At 35.6% G+C, this 21,668-nt stretch overlaps 1 protein-coding gene across 1 annotated transcript; it reads left to right on the top strand.

The window, feature by feature from the left end:
- Positions 1 to 252: 252 nt before the first annotated feature.
- Positions 253 to 8,654, top strand: LOC104243011 (protein C2-DOMAIN ABA-RELATED 4-like). Its single transcript, XM_009798125.2, has 4 exons — positions 253 to 416; positions 1,116 to 1,489; positions 7,861 to 7,956; positions 8,110 to 8,654. The coding sequence occupies exons 2-4, from the start codon at positions 1,379 to 1,381 to the stop codon at positions 8,398 to 8,400; spliced, it is 498 nt and encodes a 165-aa protein (XP_009796427.1). The 5' UTR covers positions 253 to 416; positions 1,116 to 1,378; the 3' UTR covers positions 8,401 to 8,654.
- The last annotated feature ends 13,014 nt before the right edge of the window (positions 8,655 to 21,668 follow it).

Here is a 21,668-nt window from a genome sequence, read left to right as displayed (position 1 = left end):
GACTTTTAGAAGGAAGTTTTGTTCAAGGTGGTTTTAGACCTTTTTCCTTCTATGTGGCCTAATATTATTAATACCGTTCATTCTCCCGGGAAAATTATAAATTGAAAAAATCATGAAAAAACTCTAGGTATTATACACATCGATCGCTAAAATCGTTTGCCTAGTGGACTAGAAATAAGGACTCATCAACCCACAATATGGCATATAATATATTAGAGCCACAACCATAAACTATGTACATATTTTCGAACTTCTTGCCCTGCCTTTCATCCTTTTCCTTTTTTACATGTGATGTAACTCCATGACCCCCAAGAAATAAACAATAGGCATTACCTTAACAACTTCCTTTTATTTCTTCCTCTCGGCCATAATAAGGCAGCCGCTCGCAACGTAATCCATAAAGAAGATCCTAAAATGTAAGTATCAAACACCATTTGATTAATGACATATGAAGATGTAATTTCAATTGTTTCCATCTTCCACAAGTCATTTAGTTTTCATCAGAAATTTTCGTCTGATTGCAATTGGATCTATGAGTCAATTTCAATAAAAGAATGGTAAATGATTAAGGATATAAAATTGGATTGGAAGGGAAGCCTCGGAGCAACTGGAAAGTTGTCTCCGTATGACCTATAGATCACGGGTTCAAACCGTGGAATTAACTAGCGATGCTTGCATTAGGGTAAGCTGCCCCTTTCCCGATCCTGCATGAACACGGAATACTCCGTGCACCGGGCTGTCTTTGTCTTTTTATATAAAATTGGATTGGATTAGAGGTTCCTTCCACATGATTTGTCCTTTGTCTCATACATGTTAAAATATGCAGTGCAGGCCTCAACATTAAACAAGCGTAGAAATGAACTTGTTCTTCATCTGCCACTTGTGACCCCTAAGGGGAAAAGTAACATTTCATTTTCTGATATTTGATTGCATGCAGTGCAAAATATTATCATTAATGTTGTAATATCTGTTTTGTTAATTTGTCTGAAGTGGATTAATATAATTCATTTCTTCGATTCATAGTTTCATACTCGTAAAGTATCTAAATTCTGGGTGTTTTTCTCCAATTTATGTACTTGGTTTTAAATAACTCCTTGTTTTTCCCATTTTTTCAGATTCACTAGAGGAAGATTTTCACTTGGTGGGGAAGCTGTTAAGGAAAAAAGAAGAAGAGCAAAAACATAAAAACAAATTAAGATTTGACTTATCCTGTTAATTAATTATTACTAGTACTAATATTAATCAAGAAGTAGGTTATAATAGTTTTTTATTTTTTAATTATATAAAGAGGGGAGACTAGATTGAGAGATCAACAAAGACAGCATAAAGCAGTATTGGAGGAGGGAAGAACAAATCAAGCAGGACCAGAAATCCTTAAATGGACAACCTTTTGGGTCTTTTAAGGATAAAAATCAAGAGAGGTGTAAACCTTGCTGTACGCGATGTCCGCAGCAGTGATCCTTACGTTGTTGTCAAGATGGGTAAACAGGTAGGCACTCTCCACTATTCTTCTTTCTTTTTTCATCCTCGCCATTCTTTCCATTTTAATTTTTAAATCGTCTGGGTTATTATTATAATTTTATTTTATTTTTTGATTCTGAAACGGGTCCAAATGGATCGAAATGGGTATTGAACTTATGAAATCATTGTTTGCATGGAGATGTATCATATGATGTTTTGATCACCCATTGCCTGATCTGTGCTGAGTAACTAGGATTTAAAATTTATGGGTTCAGGATTCAGAATCATTACTGAGCTCTAAATTAATAATTTATACGTATTTAATGAATTTCTCAGAACAAATAGTGTACGGCCGAACCCATAGCTTCCAAAAAGATCAAATATTGTTGTTTTCACATCTAAAAGGTCAAACTGCTGGAACCATTACAATAACAACGACCCAGTGAAATTCCACTAGTGGTGAGGGTCTGAGGAGGGTAATGTGTGCACAGATCTTACCCCTACCCCGAAGAATAGAGAGACTATTTCGCTTAATTTAGTTAATTTATTTTAGGTCTGGAATAGCCTCCAATCTTTATGCACTGGAGTCTATATAATCAGTAAATGTGATATCTGAAGAGCTTTAGTTTTAAACTTGTATATAAATCACACGAAGTAAAAATTATAAACACTTTTAGGTATAGTTATGTTGTTACGTTTTCATATCTGATGATAGCGTACCATTATTAAGCTATTAACTTGGAACTAACTAGGATCATGTTCTGCAGCGTTAACTATTCTTGTGGTCTTTGTCGTGCTTCGAAATTCTTGTTGAATATTCAATTCAGATGGCCCTGTAAGTTATGACTTGTAGTAAAAAGGGGGTTGGGAAGGGATTGTTGAGTTCAGTACAGTGTTCAATGTTTCTATCCATCTTTAGTCGTTGACTTCCTGAAGGTGCGACAGAGGAGACATGTGCTTTTAGTAATTGTTCAAAATTTACATCACCTGGTAGCATTTATCTTTTGGAAATATGCTATGTAACTGATACGATGTTGTCTTATCTCACTTGTGTATTTGTTTGAGCCAATGATACCCGTTAATGGCGAGAATAGATCGGGAGCAGAGTGCATCAGAGTTTTACTTTGTGGCTAGATAAGTTATTTCATCTGTATCTATCACTGCTTTACGTGGTTTATCACTGCTTTACTTGGCTTAGTAGATTGTTTTTAGCTTTCATGTGTCTAGAGAGATAAAACCTTTAATTTAACAAATGCTACTACTCTTAGGATTAGGATAGTACAACACTTTAATTTTTAGCCTTTGGCTATTTTAATATATTGCGATTTAGAATGAGTTTAAAAGGTCCGTCTTTCATCGCAGATGGAGAGAAGTCTTTTCGTTTCATGATGGAAAAGGTAGGGAGAAGTAAATTTAATTTCTAAAACCGTTTGTAGACATTCTAGGACTTGCAGAGCTGCTGCAATATGCAACATAAGTCACTGTTTTGTTTTTTGGCGAAACTCCTCTGAGATTCCAAAAAGAACAGTATGATTTTAGTGATTACATGTTCTAAATTAATGATTGGAAGAAAAGTATGTCCCTAATGTTCAGTTACTTCTACCAGATGCAAAATATTTATCCTATGCACATAATGCATGCTTCAATCGAAATACTAAGCTTTATGAAACGAAGGATTATATAGTAGCTGTTGTTATTTTCCCGTGTAATTTCCCTACAATCTAAGAAACTATGACAAGTAATACTACTACGGAAATTTTTTTATGGTGCTACCAATTTTGGTGTTGTCTCTATTGCTACTGTTCCAGTTGTCCTGCCAGATGACCATGGTGTTGCAAATACGTTATTCATCCACAACTTTAGCAGACACTAATGTCCAAAGACAGGTATGTGAATAGACATGGTTACATATCCAATGATAATATTAAAACCTTCAAGAAAATGCACCTCAATGTAAGAGAAGAGTTGAGATAAATGATAATCTCGCTAAGTCAAAATTAAATTTGACTAAAGCGGATGATATAATTATTACGGTTATTTTTCAAATAAATAATGTGGTCAATGTGAGAAATTGAGTGGTAGACTCTGGTGCTACTAGGCACATTTACATCCAAGTTGAGAAAGGAGAAGAAACTAGCTATCTTGGTGATTCAAGAACAACTCGTGTTTCTGGGAAACGAAAAATTCTTCTCAAACGCACATTTGGTAAAACTCTAGCATTGAGTGATGTATTGCATGTTCCTAATATCTAAACCAATTTGGTTTCTATTGGGTTATTAGGAAAAGTTGGAGTGAAGGTTTCATTTGAAAATAATGAGGTCGTATTGACCAAAAATGATATTGTAACCATGGTTTATTTGTGCTTAATATTTCCGATACTAGCAATAAAAATGCATCTTCCTCTGCTTATATGGTTGAGCCAATTTCTTTATGGCATGCTAGACTAGGACATGTTAATGTCGCGTATATAAAAAAAATGCAATCGCTAGGATTAATATCTAGTTTAGACTCAAATAATATTATCAAGTGTGAAATATATGCTGAAGCTGAAAGTACTAGAAGGACCTGTTTTTTCGTAAATAGAGAAACTGAATTGTTATCCTTGATTCAGACTGATTTAGGCGACTTGAAGCAGACTATGACTAGAGGTGGTAAAAGATATTATGTGACTTTTATTGATGATTTTTCTAGATATACTAAGTTGTATTTTCTTAGAAATAAAGATGATGCATTTAATGCTTTTATTTCTTATAAAACTGAGGTTGAAAATCAACTTAGTAGAAAAATCAAGAGAATTAGATCAGAGAGATGTAGAGAATATTTATCTTTAAATGATTTTTGTGAAAAGAATGGAATAATTCATGAAGTAACTCCGTCTTATTCACCTGAGTCAAATGGAGTAGCTGAAAGGAAAAACAGAACATTGAAAGAGATGATGAACTCTATGTTAGTTAGTTCTAATGCTCCTGATAACTTGTGGGGTGAAGCTATTTTATCTGCATGTCACTTACAAAATAGAATACCACATAGAAGAATTGACAAAACTCCGTATGAATTGTGGAGAGGCTATAAACCTAACTTGAAATATTTAAAAGTGTGGGGTGTCTTGATAAAGTTCTTTTGCCTGAACCTAAAAAGAGAAAAATAGGTTCATAAAATGCTGATTGCATGCTTATTGGATATGCTGAACATAGTGCTGCATATAGATTTCTTGTTTTAAAAAGTGATGTACGTGATTGCAATACTATAATTGAGACAAAGAATGTAGAATTCTTTGAACACATTTTTCCACTATCTGATAAAATTTCTCATACACCTGTTGAAACAAATAGTGGAATTACCTCTAATGAGGAATTGAGAAGGAGTAAAAGGCCTAGGAAAGAATATTTTTCATATGGAAATGATTTTCAAACTTTTCTTGCCGATAATGAACCATCAAATTATTTTGATGTTATATCTTCTTCAGATGCTAAATATTGGAAAGAGACAATAAAAGTTGAAATTGATTCTATTAAGAAAAATAATACATGGATTTTAACTGATTTACCTCCTGGTGCAAAGCCTATTGGTTGTAAATGGATTTTCAAAAAGAAATTTAATCCTGACGGATCTTTAGATAAATATAAAGCTCGGTTAGTAGCAAAAGGTTTTTCTCAAAAACAAAATATAGATTATTTTGATACATTTGCACCAATGACTAGGATTTCTTCTACTCGAATTTTAATTGTCTTAGCTTCAATCCGTAAGCTTTTTATCCACCAAATGGATGTGAAAATTGCTTTTCTAAATGGTGATTTATAAGAAGAGATTTATATGGTTCAACCTGAAGGCTGTGTCATTCCTGGACAAGAAAATAAAGTTTGTAAATTAATTAAATCTCTTTATGGCCTTAAACAAGCTCCTAAACAGTGGTATGAGAAATTTGAACAAGTCTTACTGAGAGACGGCTTTTCTTCAGTTGAGGTGGATAAACGTGTTTATACTAAAATGGTAGACAATGATTATGTGATAATATGTTTGTATGTTGATGACATGCTTATATTTGGTACAAGTTTAAATATTGTGCAAAGTGCTAAATTATTTTTGTTTGCTAATTTGATATAAAAGATCTGGGTGAAGTAAATATGATATTGTGAGTTAAAGTTATAAGGAGTGAAGATGACATAATGTTGTCACAAGAACATTATGTTGAGAGACTTCTTAAGAAGTTTGAATATTTTAATATCACATCTGTGAGCACTTCTTTTGATGCTAAGTCTAAGTTGAAAAAGAATAATAGTGACTCAGTTGCTCAGTCTAAATAAGGCTCTCTTGATATAGCCTATGATGTATGTAGACTGAGTAGATATACTCATAATCCCAAAAGAGAGCATTGGTCTGCATTAGATAGACTAATGAAATATTTGAGAGGAACCTTGAATTATGGTATCCTATATACTCCCTCCGTTTCAATTTATGTGAACATATTTCCTTTTTAGTCCGTGTCAAAAAGAATGACCTCTTTCCTTATTTGGAAATAAGTTACTTTTACACAATGATTTATAGCCACACAAAAATATGTGCCTCATTTTACACCACAAGATCAAAAGTCTTCTCTCTTTTCTTAAACTCCGTGCCTAGTCAAATGAGTTCACATAAATTGAAACGGAGGGAGTAGTAGATTTCCTTCGACTTTAGAAGGGTACAGTGATGCAAACTGGATCTCTGATTCAGATGAGACAAAATTCACTAGTGGTTATGTATTCACCCTTGGTGATGGTGCAATATCGTGGAAATCAGCTAAACAGACGATATCGACTATGGAATCAGAGTTTATAGCTCTGGAGTTAGCTGGTTCTGACTTCTGAGGCTGAGTGGCTAAGAAACTTCTTAGCTAATATCCCTTTAATAAAGGACGTATTGTCTCATGTGTCTATGCATTGTGATTGTCAAGCGGCAATAGCTATTACAAAGAATAAATCTTATAATTGTAAAAGTAGACACATGAAATTGAGACATGATGCCATAAAACAGCTGTTGAGAGATGAAATAATTTTCATTGACTATGTGAAGTCAGAGATAAATTTGGCCGATTCTCTGACTAAACCCGTGGGAAGAAAATTAATTCTTCAAACCTTAAAAGAGATGGGGTTAAGGCCGATATGTTGTCAATAGAGATGGAAACCCAACCTATGTGATTGGAGATCCCATAAAGTAGGTTCATATGGGTAATAACAAGTCGATATTGGCACTGAAGCACTAAAAGAGAGTGCTTGACTGCTACTAATTGAGAGGCTGAGTTATAACTCTTAATGAAATTCATAGTCCTTATGAATGGTGTATTTAAAAGCAGTATACACTTGATGAATTCACCTATATGAGAGTGGAGTAGGCCGCTCCTATGAGATTTTGGCCTAGTCTCTAGAGCTCTTATGAATAACGAGGCATGTGCATGGCCTATTAGGTGCAAAACCGTGTTGAACAACAAAATTACCAAGGGTCGAAATGTGATTGATAAAATCTCTGACTTATAATAAGAGTTATTGGTTCATAGAAATACTATATTTCATCAGTAATTCTGTGAGTTAAATTTTATTGATCTAAGTTTGGTTCATAGTCCAGAAGACACCAAACATATTGCATTTGGACCATACAAATCCAGCAAACCTTACTCCTCTTTTATGAATTTTTTGAAAATATATGGGAGAACTATTGTGATATTTCCAAAAAGGTGGACGGTAAGATGCATGCAAGTAAAGTGGACAAATGGTCATCCATGTGGCAAGATGCATGCAAGTCTTGACAATCATACTTGACAAATGACAAGAAAAGCCTTAAGCTTTTTTGCCTATAAAAGGGTCTTCCCTTAAGCCAATTTCAATCATCAGAAATCCTTCTCATACGTCTCTCTCTTCTTCCTTCTAATTCCTTTTCTATAATATTCAATTAACATTATACATTAGTTGTTTTTTTTTCCTACTAGCTGGATTTGTATAATATTTAATTTTGCTGATTCCTGAATCCTCTAAATAAAATAGAGGTAAGCTTGTTTAATCCTGGAGAAATATTTCACACTGCTGAAATAATTTCTTAGGACGGTGCCTAGCACGACTCAAGCCAGTTGGTGTATTTCCGCTCACAAATAATATTATTGCAGTATATTATTATCGTTCCTTTTCGGTATCATTTCTCTAACGTAGCTATCGTTGTAGCAAGGCAAAATCAGAGGATACCTATATGTAGTACTTATTTTCGTTCATCCTTATGAGTAGATTCACAAAATCTCAAACTGTTTGGGACATGATTGATAAGTAACTTGCAATGTGGCATTTAATTGCAAATTCTTTCCTTTTTTTTATAGTCTCTATAATTGTTCTTGCGCCAACTTTTAACTTGCATATGTTTACAATTTGAACACAGAAACTGAAGACGCGAGTTATAAACAAGGATGTTAACCCTGAGTGGAATGAAGATCTGACCCTTTCTGTTTCAGATCCAAATCTTCCTGTTAAGCTGGTAAAGTTTCTTATTTGCTGGTGATAGTAAACGATAAAACCTATCTTTTCTGTAGAGTATAATGTTCCTTGTCTAATAAGCCTTTTAGGAATGCTCTGAGATGATCCTTTATCACTTCAATTATTCTGATTTTGCATTTATCTTTGCCTCTAGACTGTATACGATCACGATATGTTCAGCATGGATGACAAAATGGGAGATGCAGAATTTGAGATCAAACCATTTTTAGATGCTCTGAAGATGAACTTAGATGGCCTCCCATGTGGCACAGTAATCTCAAGAGTAACGCCGTGCAGGTCAAACTGTCTGTCGGAAGAGACTAAAGTTGTATGGCAAGATAACAAAGTTGTGCAAGATATGTGCCTCAGATTGAGAAATGTGGAATGTGGAGAGGTCGAACTCCAACTTCAGTGGATCGATCTTCCTGGCAGCAAGCGTATATAGAATACGCAGGATACAGCAAGCGTATATAGAATACGCAGGATACATTATGTATCTGGTTGCTGTTGTCTTTGCTTATACTGTTTGTGGTTTGACATAGAGGCTGAGTTCCATAAATATGTCCTTTGTATTCTGCAGCAATATGCAGAAGGTTTGTAGCCTAGTAAATAACATATTATTTGAACAACTTTCAAGTTGTCTTTTGTTGGAATTGTTTAAGTTATATATGGGGATACTGATGATATAAATTATATTTAGCATGCCATGTCAAGATTCTTGAAATAATATCATCATAGGAACATAGTTGTCCTGTTGGATATTGGGTTCGGGGCGCCCATATGGACTAACCCGGCCGTTGTAAAGGAGATATGATTAGAGGAAGTTACCTGGGGAAGGTTTAACTCCTAAAAAAATAAAACTACCGCACGTTACAAAGAAAGTGGGAGCGTGGGATCAGCGTGGATTAGTTTTTCGGTGGTTTTTTCTCGGACAACTTCCCTTCTCTATATAATTTTGGCCCTCCTTCTTCAGAGATTAATACTCTGTGCAATTCTCCCTACAAAGATAGAAACACACCAAAACAAAGAAGAAGACATCTGGTTTGTGAAAAGTATTTCGTTTCCAAGAGAGACGAAGTCGGACTTGAGCAATTGATCAAAGCAAGTTCTCCAAGACTTCCGCTACTGTTAACAGGTACACAAATCGATGTCCCTGTTACTACTTAATCTTCATGTCCACACATATACAACAACAATAACAAACCCAGTAAAATTCCACAATTGGAGTCTGGGGAGGGTTATGTATACACAAACCTTACCCCTAGCTTATGAAGATAGAGAAGTTGTTTCCAATAGATCCTCGGCTCAAGAACAGAAAAGGAAGCAAGAAACGAACAATAGCACCAACAAGGTAATAGGACAGTAAAAGCAAATGGTGTTGTCCACACATACAGGCATCTAGAAAATAGGCATGTTATATGCCTTAAAGATCTGGAATCTACGGAATACATAAGTATATAAATGCAGTAGTTACTGTAATTTATTTTGGAAAGGGAGACTGCAATAGTCACATTTCCACAAGTTAATTTATTCTGAAAGGATTAGAGCATTGACATTACTCTGCATTAAATCTATCCATAAAATGCTGTGATCCAAATTCTGTTCATTGGATTGAACCAAATAGTATAAACCAGGAAGCCTTGTATCAGTTCAGCATTTCAATTCTGGCCCTCTCATGTTTGAACCACTTCAGTGTGAGGCCTTAAAGATAGTATATATAAGAAGAAAAAAATCTTTTTCTTTTGGTCGCTACCATACATGCCCAAACAATTGGAATTTCCTAAAGGCGGAGGCGGAGCTACAATTTAAAACTTGTAGGTTCGGGATTCTAATTCGTTTATGTTAGTGGGTTCTAAATTAATAATTTATACATATTCAATGAAATTTTTAAATCAAATACAGGTCTTGGACCAAAGTTACCGGGTTCGGCCGACCCGCAAGTGTTATGCTAGCTCCGCCCCTGCCTAAAGGGAAATTTCATAGAAATGATATCAAGTAGCCACTTTAAAGGCTGTTATTTAGGAATTAGTCAATGCGTCCTGAATTTCAGTTTTTCTGTTGAATTTTTCAGGACACAAATACTTAAATTGTGATGAAATTAGGATTTTTAGTTCAAACTTTCAAGACAAAATAAGTACTAACTAATCCCTAAATAGCAGCTAGGGGTGTTCATGGTTCGGTTTGGATCGATTTTTCCCTTAAAAGAAACCAAACCAAGTAAGTCGGTTTTTCATATATTAGAACCAAACCAAACCAATTAAGTCGGTTTTTTCTCGATTCGGTTTATGTCGGGTTTTGTCGGGTTTTCGGTTATTTGTCGGTTTTTTCTTAAATATAAGACATACATTACCAAACACATATTCCGACGACTATATTTTCAACGTAACACTATCAAATCAATTGCCCTTTGAGAAATCTATTATTTACCAAGATATATTGATGATAATTGAATCAAATAGTGATGAATAATTTAAGGACTTAATTAAAAATATATTATTTTTAACACAAAATGGATTCTTACACTTAACAAAAGAAAATTATCAATCAAATTAGAATGTAAAGGTAAAGAACTATACTAAAAGTGCAAACTATTAACATTTACCATTAAAATTTTGAAATTTTGTATAAAAATATACATATATAGAGGTGTAATAATACCATTAAAATTTTGGTTCGGGTTTTTTCCGGTTTTTTCTGATTAAAACCAACACCAAACTAAATTTGATCGGTTTTTAAAATTCAAAACTAAAATCAAACCAAACCAAAAAGTTTCGTTTTTTTATCAGTTTGATTTGGTTTCCGGTTTGATTCGATTTTTCGAGTTTTTATGAGCACCTCTAATAGCATCTCTAAAAATGATTGTTTGTGTACTTCCCCCCCCCCCCCCCCCGGAAATTATCACTTGCAACAGTCGTCGTCTAGGCCACTCTTGAGCTCTCGAAACTTCATCTGTCTTAATTTATACGCCACTTTTTTCATTTTTTACATCAACATGCTCTATAATGTCTGATAATATTAAAAAAAAAAAATCAAGAAATTTTTATTTTTTATACTATTTTCATGACCATTCAAGAAATTAAAATTCATGAATTTTTTTAATTCTTAAATTTAGATGTAAAGCACAAAGAGTAGCACAGCATGCATTTTGTGAAAGGAAACATAGTCAGCATATTTAATATTGATAGTCTACGTTGTAATCATCACCTTAAAAAAGTTATAGCAATGTTAAAACTTAAAAAAGTAGCATAGAGAGAAAGAGAAGGAAGACAAAGGCTAAAAAAACAACAGAGATAGCTGAAATCAAAAGATAGAATAATGAGCAGTAATTGTAACTTTATTTTGCACAACAAGGTGCACCAATTATTGAACCCACTATATATATAAAGCGCAATAATGTAATTAACTAACATCAATATCTACTTATTATTTATACTTCATAATTAAATTGCTAATTATATCCAAAATATAACGATTAGTGTCAATTGACTAGTGGAACCATATTAAACGTAATTATATGGTTGCTATCAATATACGAATGATGTTACGACCCGGATTTTCCACCCTCGAGAGCCGTGATGGCGCCTATTGGTGAAAGCTAGGCAAACCAAGTTATTCTAATTACTTAACCTTTTTCAGTTTTAAACCATTATCAGTGATGAGTAGGTATCATGCAATTAGCGAAAATAATTAAGTAGAAGACAAAATCTGATAATTAATCTTAATACAAACTGCGAAAGTCTAAATACAGCTCTACCTAAAATTTGGTGTCACAGTTTCACAGACGGTCTACGAATACTACATACAAAGTCTGAAAGATAAAATATACACTATTTTCTGAATTGAGTAAAGGAAACATGATAAAGAAAGATAGGAGGTGACGCCAAGGCCCGCAAACGCCTGCAGAACTACTTCGGGTCGCCTGTTGGACTGACGGCAGCAACCTCACTGCAGTCCGAAGTCTACAACACTGGGATCTGCACAAAAGAGTACAGAGTGTAGTATCAGCACAACCGACCACATGTGTTGGTAAGTGCCTAGCCTAACCTCGGCGAAGTAGTGACGAGGCTAGGACCAGACTACCAAATAAACATGTGCAGTTAACTCATATACAACAGAAATATAAAAGCAGATAATTACAGTTAAAGATGGGAGGGGGAAACATGCTTCGGGGAATAACAAATAACAACAGAATATCAAGAGGAATATAAAGAAACCAAATCCAATTACTAACAGGGATAAGGAAAACAAATGCAGAATTCACTTTCATTTCACATCTTGTTGCTAGCGTGCAACCCGATCCCATTTCATATATCACGTTGCAGGCGTGCAGCCCGATCTCATTTCACATATCTCGTTGCAGGCGTGCAACCCGCTCCTATTTCACATATCTCGTTGCATGCGTGCAACCCGCTCCCATTTCATATATCTTGTTGCAGGCGTGCAACCCGCTCCCATTTCATAAATCTTGTTGCAGCATGTTACCCGCTCCCATTTCATATATTTTCGTGGCGGCGTGCCAACCGATCCCATTTACAAATCAACAACAATCACAAAAGAATTCCGGCAAGAGAACAATTATATTTCAACAACATCAGGGCAAGGGAACAATAATATCAAGACAACATCCCGACAAGGGAACAATAATGATACTAACATCCCGGCAAGGGAACAATAATAATAATGGCATCCCGGCAAGGGAAGAATAATGATAATAACATGTGAAGCTCAATAAACCACAACGGAGTCATAACAATTACAATACAAGACTCACGGGCATGCTTGACACCGACGTATAGATACTCGTCACCATGCCTATACGTCGTACTCCACAATTAACACATAACAAATTAGACACAACTCCCAATCCCTCAAGCTAAGGTTAGACCAAACACTTACCTCGATATCACAAACACAATTCAAGTCTCTACTATCGCTTTACCTCTTGATTCCACCACCAATTCGTTCGTATCTAGCCACAAGTTACTTAATTACATCAACAAATGCTAAATGAATCAATTCTAATGCATTAAAATAAGTCTGTCAAAGTTTTACCCAAAAAGTCAAAAATTGTACCTGGGCCCACATGGTCAAAACCCGAGGTTCGAACCAAAACCTGATTACCCATTCCCCCACGAACTCAAATATATAATTTGTTTTGAAATCGGATCTCAAATTGAGGTCCAAATTTCCAATTTTTGAAAAACCTAGGTTCTGCCCAAAACAGTCAATTCCCCCATGAAAATCATTGATTTTGAGTTGAATCATGTGAAAAGATGTTAATGATTGAAGAAAACGAGTTACAATTGACTTACAATCGATTTGGAAGAAGAGTTGTCTTTGAAAAATCGCCCAAGAGTGTTTTGGTATTGAAAGAGTGTGAAAAATGAGAGATTTTTGGCTAAGTTATAAAATTGTAGGTTGCAGATATGGGAATTGCGACCAGGGTTAGCAATTGCGAACCCAGACTTCTGCTAAGTTGGGAATTGCGAAGAATGCGTCGCATTTGCGACGACTGGCTAAGAGGGGAGGCATCACATTTGCGATAGATTTCCTCGTAATTGAGAGGTAGCTGGCCTGGGCCATTGTTCGCATTTGCGACAAGGCCTTTGCATTTGTGAGCCAGACTTCACAAATGCGAAGCCTGCAGGCCTGCAATGCAATAGGTGAAAGTCTGCAATTCCTCAAGTCCAAAATCCACCCTGTGGCTTATCCAAAACTCACCCGAGCCTTCAGGGCTCCAAACCAAATATGCACACCAACCTAAAAACATCATATGGACTCGCTCGTGCATTCAAATCACTAAAATAACATCAACAACTATGATTTAGCATCAAAATCATGAAATTTCTTAAGTACTTTAAATTTTCCAATTTTCTCAAATACGATCCGATTCACGTCGTTTCAAGTCCGTTTCTTACCAAATTTCACACACTTATCGTAAATAACATATAAGACCTGTACCGGGCGCCTGAACCAAAATACGGGCCCGATACCATCAAGTTTTAATCACATTTCATTTCCAAAACTCATAAATAATTTTAGAAAATAATTTTCTTTAAAAATTTATTTCTCAGGCTTGGGACCTCGGAATTCGATTCCGGGTATACACCCAAGTCCCATATTTTCCTACGGACCCTCCGGGACCGTCAACTTATGGGTTCGGGTCCGTTTACCCAAAATATTGACTGAAGTCAAATTAATTCATTTTAAAGTCAAAATTCATTATTTTTCACAGATTTTCACATATTGGCTTTCTCGCTACGCGCCCGGACTGTGCACGCAAATCGAGGTGAGCAGAAAGAGATTTTTAAGGCCTCGAAATGCAGAATCTACTTTTAAAATAAGTGATGACCTTTTGGGTCATCACACATGACCTTAATGAATGAAATAATAGGTTGGCTACTATATATATATACACATACGTTCAATGTAACTATATATAAAGCGCAACAATGTAATTAACTAGTATCAATATCTAATTATTATTTATATTTCATAATTAAATTGCTAATTATATCCCAAAATATAACCATTAGTGTCAATTGACTAGTGGAACCACAATAAACGTAATTTATGGTCGTTATCAATATCTACTTATATAGATATAAACGTTCAATATAACTATATATAAAGTGCAACAAAGTAATTAACTAGTATCAATATCTACTTATTATTTATATTTCATAATTAAATTGCTAATTATATCCCAAAATATAACGTTTGGAGTCAATTGACTAGTGGAACTATAGTAAATGTAATTTATGGTCGCTATCAATATCTACTTATCATAATTAAATTGCTAATTATATCCCAAAATATAACGATTTGTGCCAATTGACTAGTGGAACCATAGTAAATGTAATTTATGGTCCCTATCAATATCTACTTATTATATATATAGACGTTCAATGTAACTATATATAAAGTGAAATAATATAATTAACTAGCATCAATATCTACTTATTATTTGTGTTTCATAATTAAATTGCTAATTATATCCAAAATATAACGATTGGCGTCAATTGACTAGTGGAACCATAGTAAACGTAATTATATGGTTGCTATCAATATACGCATGGCCTTAATGAATGAAATTATATGTTGACTACTATACACATATATATAGACGTTCAATTTAACTATATATAAAGCGCAACAATGTAATTAACTAGCATCAATATCTACTTATTATTTATATTTCATAATTAAATTGCTAATTATATCGTAAAATATAACGATTGGTGTCAATCGACTAGTGGAACCGTAGTAAACGTAATTTATGGTCGGTATCAATATCTACTTATTATATATATAGACGTTCAATGTAATTATATATAAAGCGCAATAATGTAATTAACTAGTATCAATATCTACTTATTATTTATATTTCATAATTAAATTACTAATTATATCCCAAAATATAATGATTGGTGTCAATTGACTAGTGGAACCATAGTAAACGTAATTTATGGTCGCTATCAATATCTACTTATTATATATACTAGTTTAGTGATGACTATAGTTGCATAGTTATTTAAAATATAACTATAACTCACATGTAGTAATACTTTTTTGATATTGCATTGATATTGTTATTTTTGTCATATGCTCGTATTTAAATTGTTAATTTTTAATATATATATATATATATATATATATATATATATATATATATATATATATATATATATAGTCATTAAAATTGTAATGGATTACAACATCAATAGCTTTATGGTTATTTATATTGAATATAATTAGTTGTCAATATAATTACATACAAGAACATATTTGTTTAAATGTGAGATAATTAAATACTTAAAATTAACTAAGTAGATCACATAGTTAGTTAAATTAAATTAGAATTTAAAAGTAATAATTTACTTAATATAAAATATAATATAATAGTTAGTTGAGTCATATACTTTAATATCAAACATATTAAATTCTTATTTTTAGAATAAAACTTTATAGTCACAAAAGAGATGAAACATGATATAGTATAAGAACCATATTAAACTCTCAATTGTTTTGATAGATAATGAGTTTTATGATAATTAATAAATTATTAGATTAGTAAAGGACCAAATTTATATGATTTTTTTGTCATCTTGATTCTATATACAATGTAATGGATACGAGCTTATAGTTGTATAAATTCTATATAATTAGTTACTTACACATGAATTAGATATATTCAATTCGTTCTATATAAGTATAGTTCAAACCTATAAGTAATACTTATTTTGTAAGAATTGCAATATAGTTATTTTTGTTATGGACTTAAATATTAACCATGTTATAATATTAAGTATATATAATCGAAAAAACTTAGTTTTTGAAACTCTAAAATGAATATCAGCACTTATTTCAAAAATAAATGCTTAGATATATGAAATTGCTTTAAGTATTTATTTAAAATAATTAAGTGTCACGATCCTAACCCCGAACCCGATCGTGATGGCGGCTCTCGTGAAGACGAGGCTAGCCAGACCAAAATAGACCACCCTATTTTAAATAGTTAAATACCATAAGTAGTTCTAAAACATGATATAATAATCATAATTTGCAGAAATAACGACAACAACAGTAGAAACCATCCCGACACAGCCTAAACCGGGGTGTCACAAGTCACGAGTATCTATTAGAGTATAAATATGACTACAAGGTCTGAATGTACAAAACAGGACTAATGAAAGAGAAGGGAGAAGAGCGGTGCTGCGAACGCTGACAGCCACCTTGCTAAACTCCGATGACTCAGCCTCCGATCAGCTCAACACCCGCTACCGGGTAAATAAATACCTGCATCTGCACACGAGGTACAGGGAGTAAAGTGAGTACTCCAGCTTAGTGAGTAATAAAGGTAAATAACAACTGAGCAGTAAGAAATCACGTAAAGCAAACCAACATGCTGTATAGAAGCGGTATAAAAACCCTTGAGAAAAATAGTGAAGTTGTGAAATCTTTAGAAATACCTTTGTTCAGTTTAAACCTCTTTTGAAAATGGCTTTTTCAACAGTCATGCAAATGAATGCAAAACAATTAGTGCAGATAAGCACAGAAATCCGTTCCTCGGGCTCAACACTCAATTTAACAGGTAATGCCAGACAATTAGAAAGATAACACATAAAGTAACACAATCAATAGGTAATGGCAGACAAATGGAAATAAAGTAAACACATAGAATAGTACCAGCTCCGCGGGCTTACTCTCAGAACACTCTCATCCCCTCGGGCTCACTCTGTGATCACAATGGGAACCCGCGATCACTGGGGGTGTGCAAACTTTGGGAGGGGCCCCTTACGGCCCAAACGCAATATGAAGCCATCTCGTGGCATCAAATCTAGGCTCTCGACCTCATATCACTCAATATATCCTCACATATGGCCCTCGGCCTCACTCAGTCCGAAAATCATCACAAGCCCATCAGGCATTAGTAAAACAGTAGTTCTCAACCCAAAACATCATTTAGAATATCATTTAAGTTTCAAATCTGAGTAAAAGTGGCTGATTTTGTAAAACAGTGGATATCAACAGGACTGAGTTCAAATAATAATTCAAAAATAGTGATACAAATACCCGAAGGGTTTAAATAATTGGCACGAAGCCCAAATATGGCAATCAGCCCAAATCATGATGATAACAAACAAGTTTCAGTCAAATACGCGGTAAAATCATCGATCGGGACGGAACAAATCACAATCCCCAGTAGTAAAAGACCCCACACTCATCACCCAGGGCGTGTCTCACCTCAATATAGCACTACGATGTGCAATTCGGAGTTTCAAACCCTCAGGACATCATTTACAATCATTACTCACTTCGAACCGGCTACAACTCTAGTTCGCGATGCCTTTGCCCCTCGAATCGGCCTACACGCGCATCAAATCTATCCAAAATCATAACAAATACATCACAATATGCTAAAGGAACAAAACCCAAGCGAAAACAATCAAAAAATATCGAAAATCCCGAAATTAACAAAACTCGAGCCCTGGGCCCACTTCTCAAAACTCAGAAATTTTCACATCATTAGATTCCTTATCTCCTCACGAGTTCATACATATCAAATTTACCAAAATCCAACCTCATATGGTCACTCAAATTCTAAAAAAAATCACTCTCCAATTTCAAGCCCTAATTTCCCAACTCTTCCTCTAATTTCCACAAAATTTTTTGATTAAAGAATGATATAATCACCATAAACACAAGGTATGAAGCCCAAGTAGCTTACCTCTACGGATACAATTGATCCCCTCTTGAAATCACAGCTTGGAGATCCAAAATCGCACAAAAATGGTGAACAAATGACTGAAAATCGTGAAAGGGCATTTTTATACCTTCTGCCCAGCTCTTTCGCACTTGCGATCCAGTAAGTGCATCTGCGCTTCTATTTTTGCGGATTTCACTTATGACCTAGGACCCGCTTCTGCGGTCCAAAAATGCACATGCGGGATCGCATATGCAGTTCTCTCTCCGCTTCTGCGTAAATCACTTGCCGGCCAAATCTCGCATCTGCGATCCTTTCCCCACATCTGCGGCTTCGTAGATGCGGTCCACATAGCCGCTTTTGCGGTCTCAGCCCATCTGCCCCTTTTTTCTCTTCTACGATGAATCACCCTTTTTTCTAAGTCATAAATCACCCAACGAAGCTAACCAAATCATAAAAATTCCGTTCCGAGCTCATGTACAAATAAGTCAACTCTTGGTCAAACCTTTCAAATTCAAAGCTTTCATCTGAGACTGTTCTATCAAATTCCTTCCGATTTTCCTGAAAACCAAAACCAATGATCTACACCAGTCATAATATATTACACAGGGCAAATCATGCCCGAGAACTGGCGATCAAAATGCAAAAGCTCAAAATGACTGGTCGGGTCATTACATCCCCCCCACTTAAACACGCGTTCGTCCTCGAACGTACCTAGAGTTGTTCTAGAAGCCAACCAATAACTAAATAACTTTACCATGCATATACCCGGGGTGATCCCACGTCACCCTATCTCACATAGGTTCGATAACACAATATAACTGAAATTTCACAATCTATCCTAGTCCATAAACCATAGAACCACTTTTCTGCTTCTAAATCATCAATACAGTCAGAATCTCACATTTATAATGTGAATAAGTCCGACAAGCTATAACAAACCATATATGAAATCACATGATATACCACATAACTCAAACGCTCGTAGCGATAACTTCTATTCACAGCAACTGCCCACAACAACCGAATACCGGTAGAAAATATCTTATCAACTAAAGTCTCATTCCAACACTTTCATATACTGCCAACGATAAATGAAACATGCAATAAACCTTAACCATTTCTCATATCAACCCTTCATGAAGCCACTTCTTTTTTGTCAAATACCATAGCAAATTTCCGAGCTGAACCTCGATATTATCCCTCCAACATGCTGAAATTGAATCTGTTCGTATTCATTAATGATCCCAACGATTTCCTCTAATCCAACACACCACTCTGGTGACATGACACATCAATATAGGCATAAGCCACAACTCGCATAATATGCGCACCAATAAGCAACGGTCCGATCATACTCAAATCATGAAAATAACTCAAATGAAAGAGTTGTACCTCAAGTTCACCAGTACCACCACAACACAAGGTTAAGAACCTGTCTCACATCATAGGAACAGAACATACGAATCTAACCTGCAAGGCCATACCTCCACATATATTCGCTGCAATGTGCGACCTTATCCAAACACTGCTCCACATGGAATACCTCAAGTCACTCTGCTCGAAATTGACGACCATGCGCAATTGATGTCTAGAATCAAAGTAAATTATCATAACCACGGTAAAGAAAGTAATAACACCGCACAACCCGAAAGGGCATAACAAATGCGCCATCTGCCAAGCAATATCCAATACTCCTCCCGCTCGAACCCTGCTGAAAGACCCCAATAACACCGCACCACATGTGCCGATAAACAACAAATCCCAACACCTCGCAATACGGAAAGGGTAACTCATAGGCCTCCCCGGATTACTAATAAGCTCAATAACCGACGAATCAACACCTACCTCAATAATACAATTCGGAGCCAACCAAGCCGACTCAAGTTAGAACACACATCCACATTGGCCTGCCAACGAACTCCTTATCAAGGTGAAGCTGCTCCTTCTACCCCTTTAACTCTGACGGTGCCATATAATACGGTTGCCAACATCAAATCAAAACTGAATTCAACAACCCTGCCCGGCGACATGCCCGGCCACAAGAAACACATCCGAAAAGTCCCTCACCATCGGAACTGAATCAATGGTAGAAGCCTCTACACTGACGTCCATCACGAAAGCCCAAATAAGAAAGACAATCCTTCCCAGCCATCCGCTAGGTCTTCGAAATATAAAACCACTCCACTAGGGCATAATCCTACGGACCTCGCCACTCAATCCGTGGCATTTCCGGCATAGCCAACAGTGCCACCTTAGCGCAATAGTCTAGAATGACACTACACGGAGAAAACCAGTCTGAACCCAATATCCCATCCAAAATCTAACATGCCAAGCACAAAAGATCCGCTCAAGTCTTCAAACCCCGATAGTCACTAATCAGTGCCGATACATACGACTCACAACCACAACATAGCCTAAATGTGAGAACTTCCCTTTCTCCAAATCCATATAGCACATGAATCAACATACCTGATCCCAATTTCACCGTCCGAATGCATGCCAAACCTCGAATACTCAATCATTCCACGAAAGATACTCTGAAATTCCCCTGTGTCACCAAGCAAACTCGAATATCAACAGTCGATCTAACAAGAAAGCACCGTAATTCTATCGAAGTACCATCAACTTAATCACATTGCCCTTTATGAAACATATACCCTCGTCAGATCACTCCCATTTAGCAATACCATTTCCTTAATCATCTGGAGATCATCCCCCTAATCATCTAAAGCTCATTTCTCTAATCATCTGAAACTGCCCGTGCTGCCTAAGAATTTTTATGACTTTCCATTCAAAACTGAACTGTAACCTTACACACGCAAATCTCAATCCTCCACAACATACCGCATATACCCTACTATCTTAAGATAACATGAGAACTTCATCTCCCTTCCGAGCCACAAACATCTACGTACTCCACTAGTCAAAGACTTTCTATTGATCCCATCTAGAAGGAAATCACTATGCATCTCATGCTCCTCATGCCCATAGAAAATATACATCTCCAACCGAGGTAGAAACCATCAAGAACTCTCCGAGTTCCCCTTGTGCAAACCAGACCTGCCAGGATTGAATCCTTCTAACTCGACCAAGCTATGCAAACCATCAAAACCTAAGAGCATTGCCGCGAAATACATGTAGGAACTCATTACCCCGTACACACCCAAGGAACTAATCATATCCTTACCATACCAATCCGGCCTACTACCCAGCTATCCCATCTATCCGAGTTTCCTGCTGATTTACCTTCAACTTGATATTCCCTCTTGCTGTAGCACCACAATTCCTCAACCCAGACTTACCACATGTGACCCAAGCATAAAACCACACTGTCTAAGGCTCATAAGTCGTTGAGTACTCTCTTAAATACTCCCAGAAACACCACATCCCAGAATACTTTACTCTAAAGAGCTTCCTGCAATCTAACTCTGTTACCTTTCCTAATACTGATATATAGAATCCCATAGTTACTGTAGAAAATACCACAAGTCTTGACATCTTCC

The sequence above is a fragment of the Nicotiana sylvestris genome, chromosome 6 (genome assembly GCF_000393655.2).
Source record: "Nicotiana sylvestris chromosome 6, ASM39365v2, whole genome shotgun sequence".
Lineage (NCBI taxonomy): Eukaryota > Viridiplantae > Streptophyta > Magnoliopsida > Solanales > Solanaceae > Nicotiana > Nicotiana sylvestris.
This window is presented reverse-complemented; position numbering and strand designations above follow the sequence as displayed.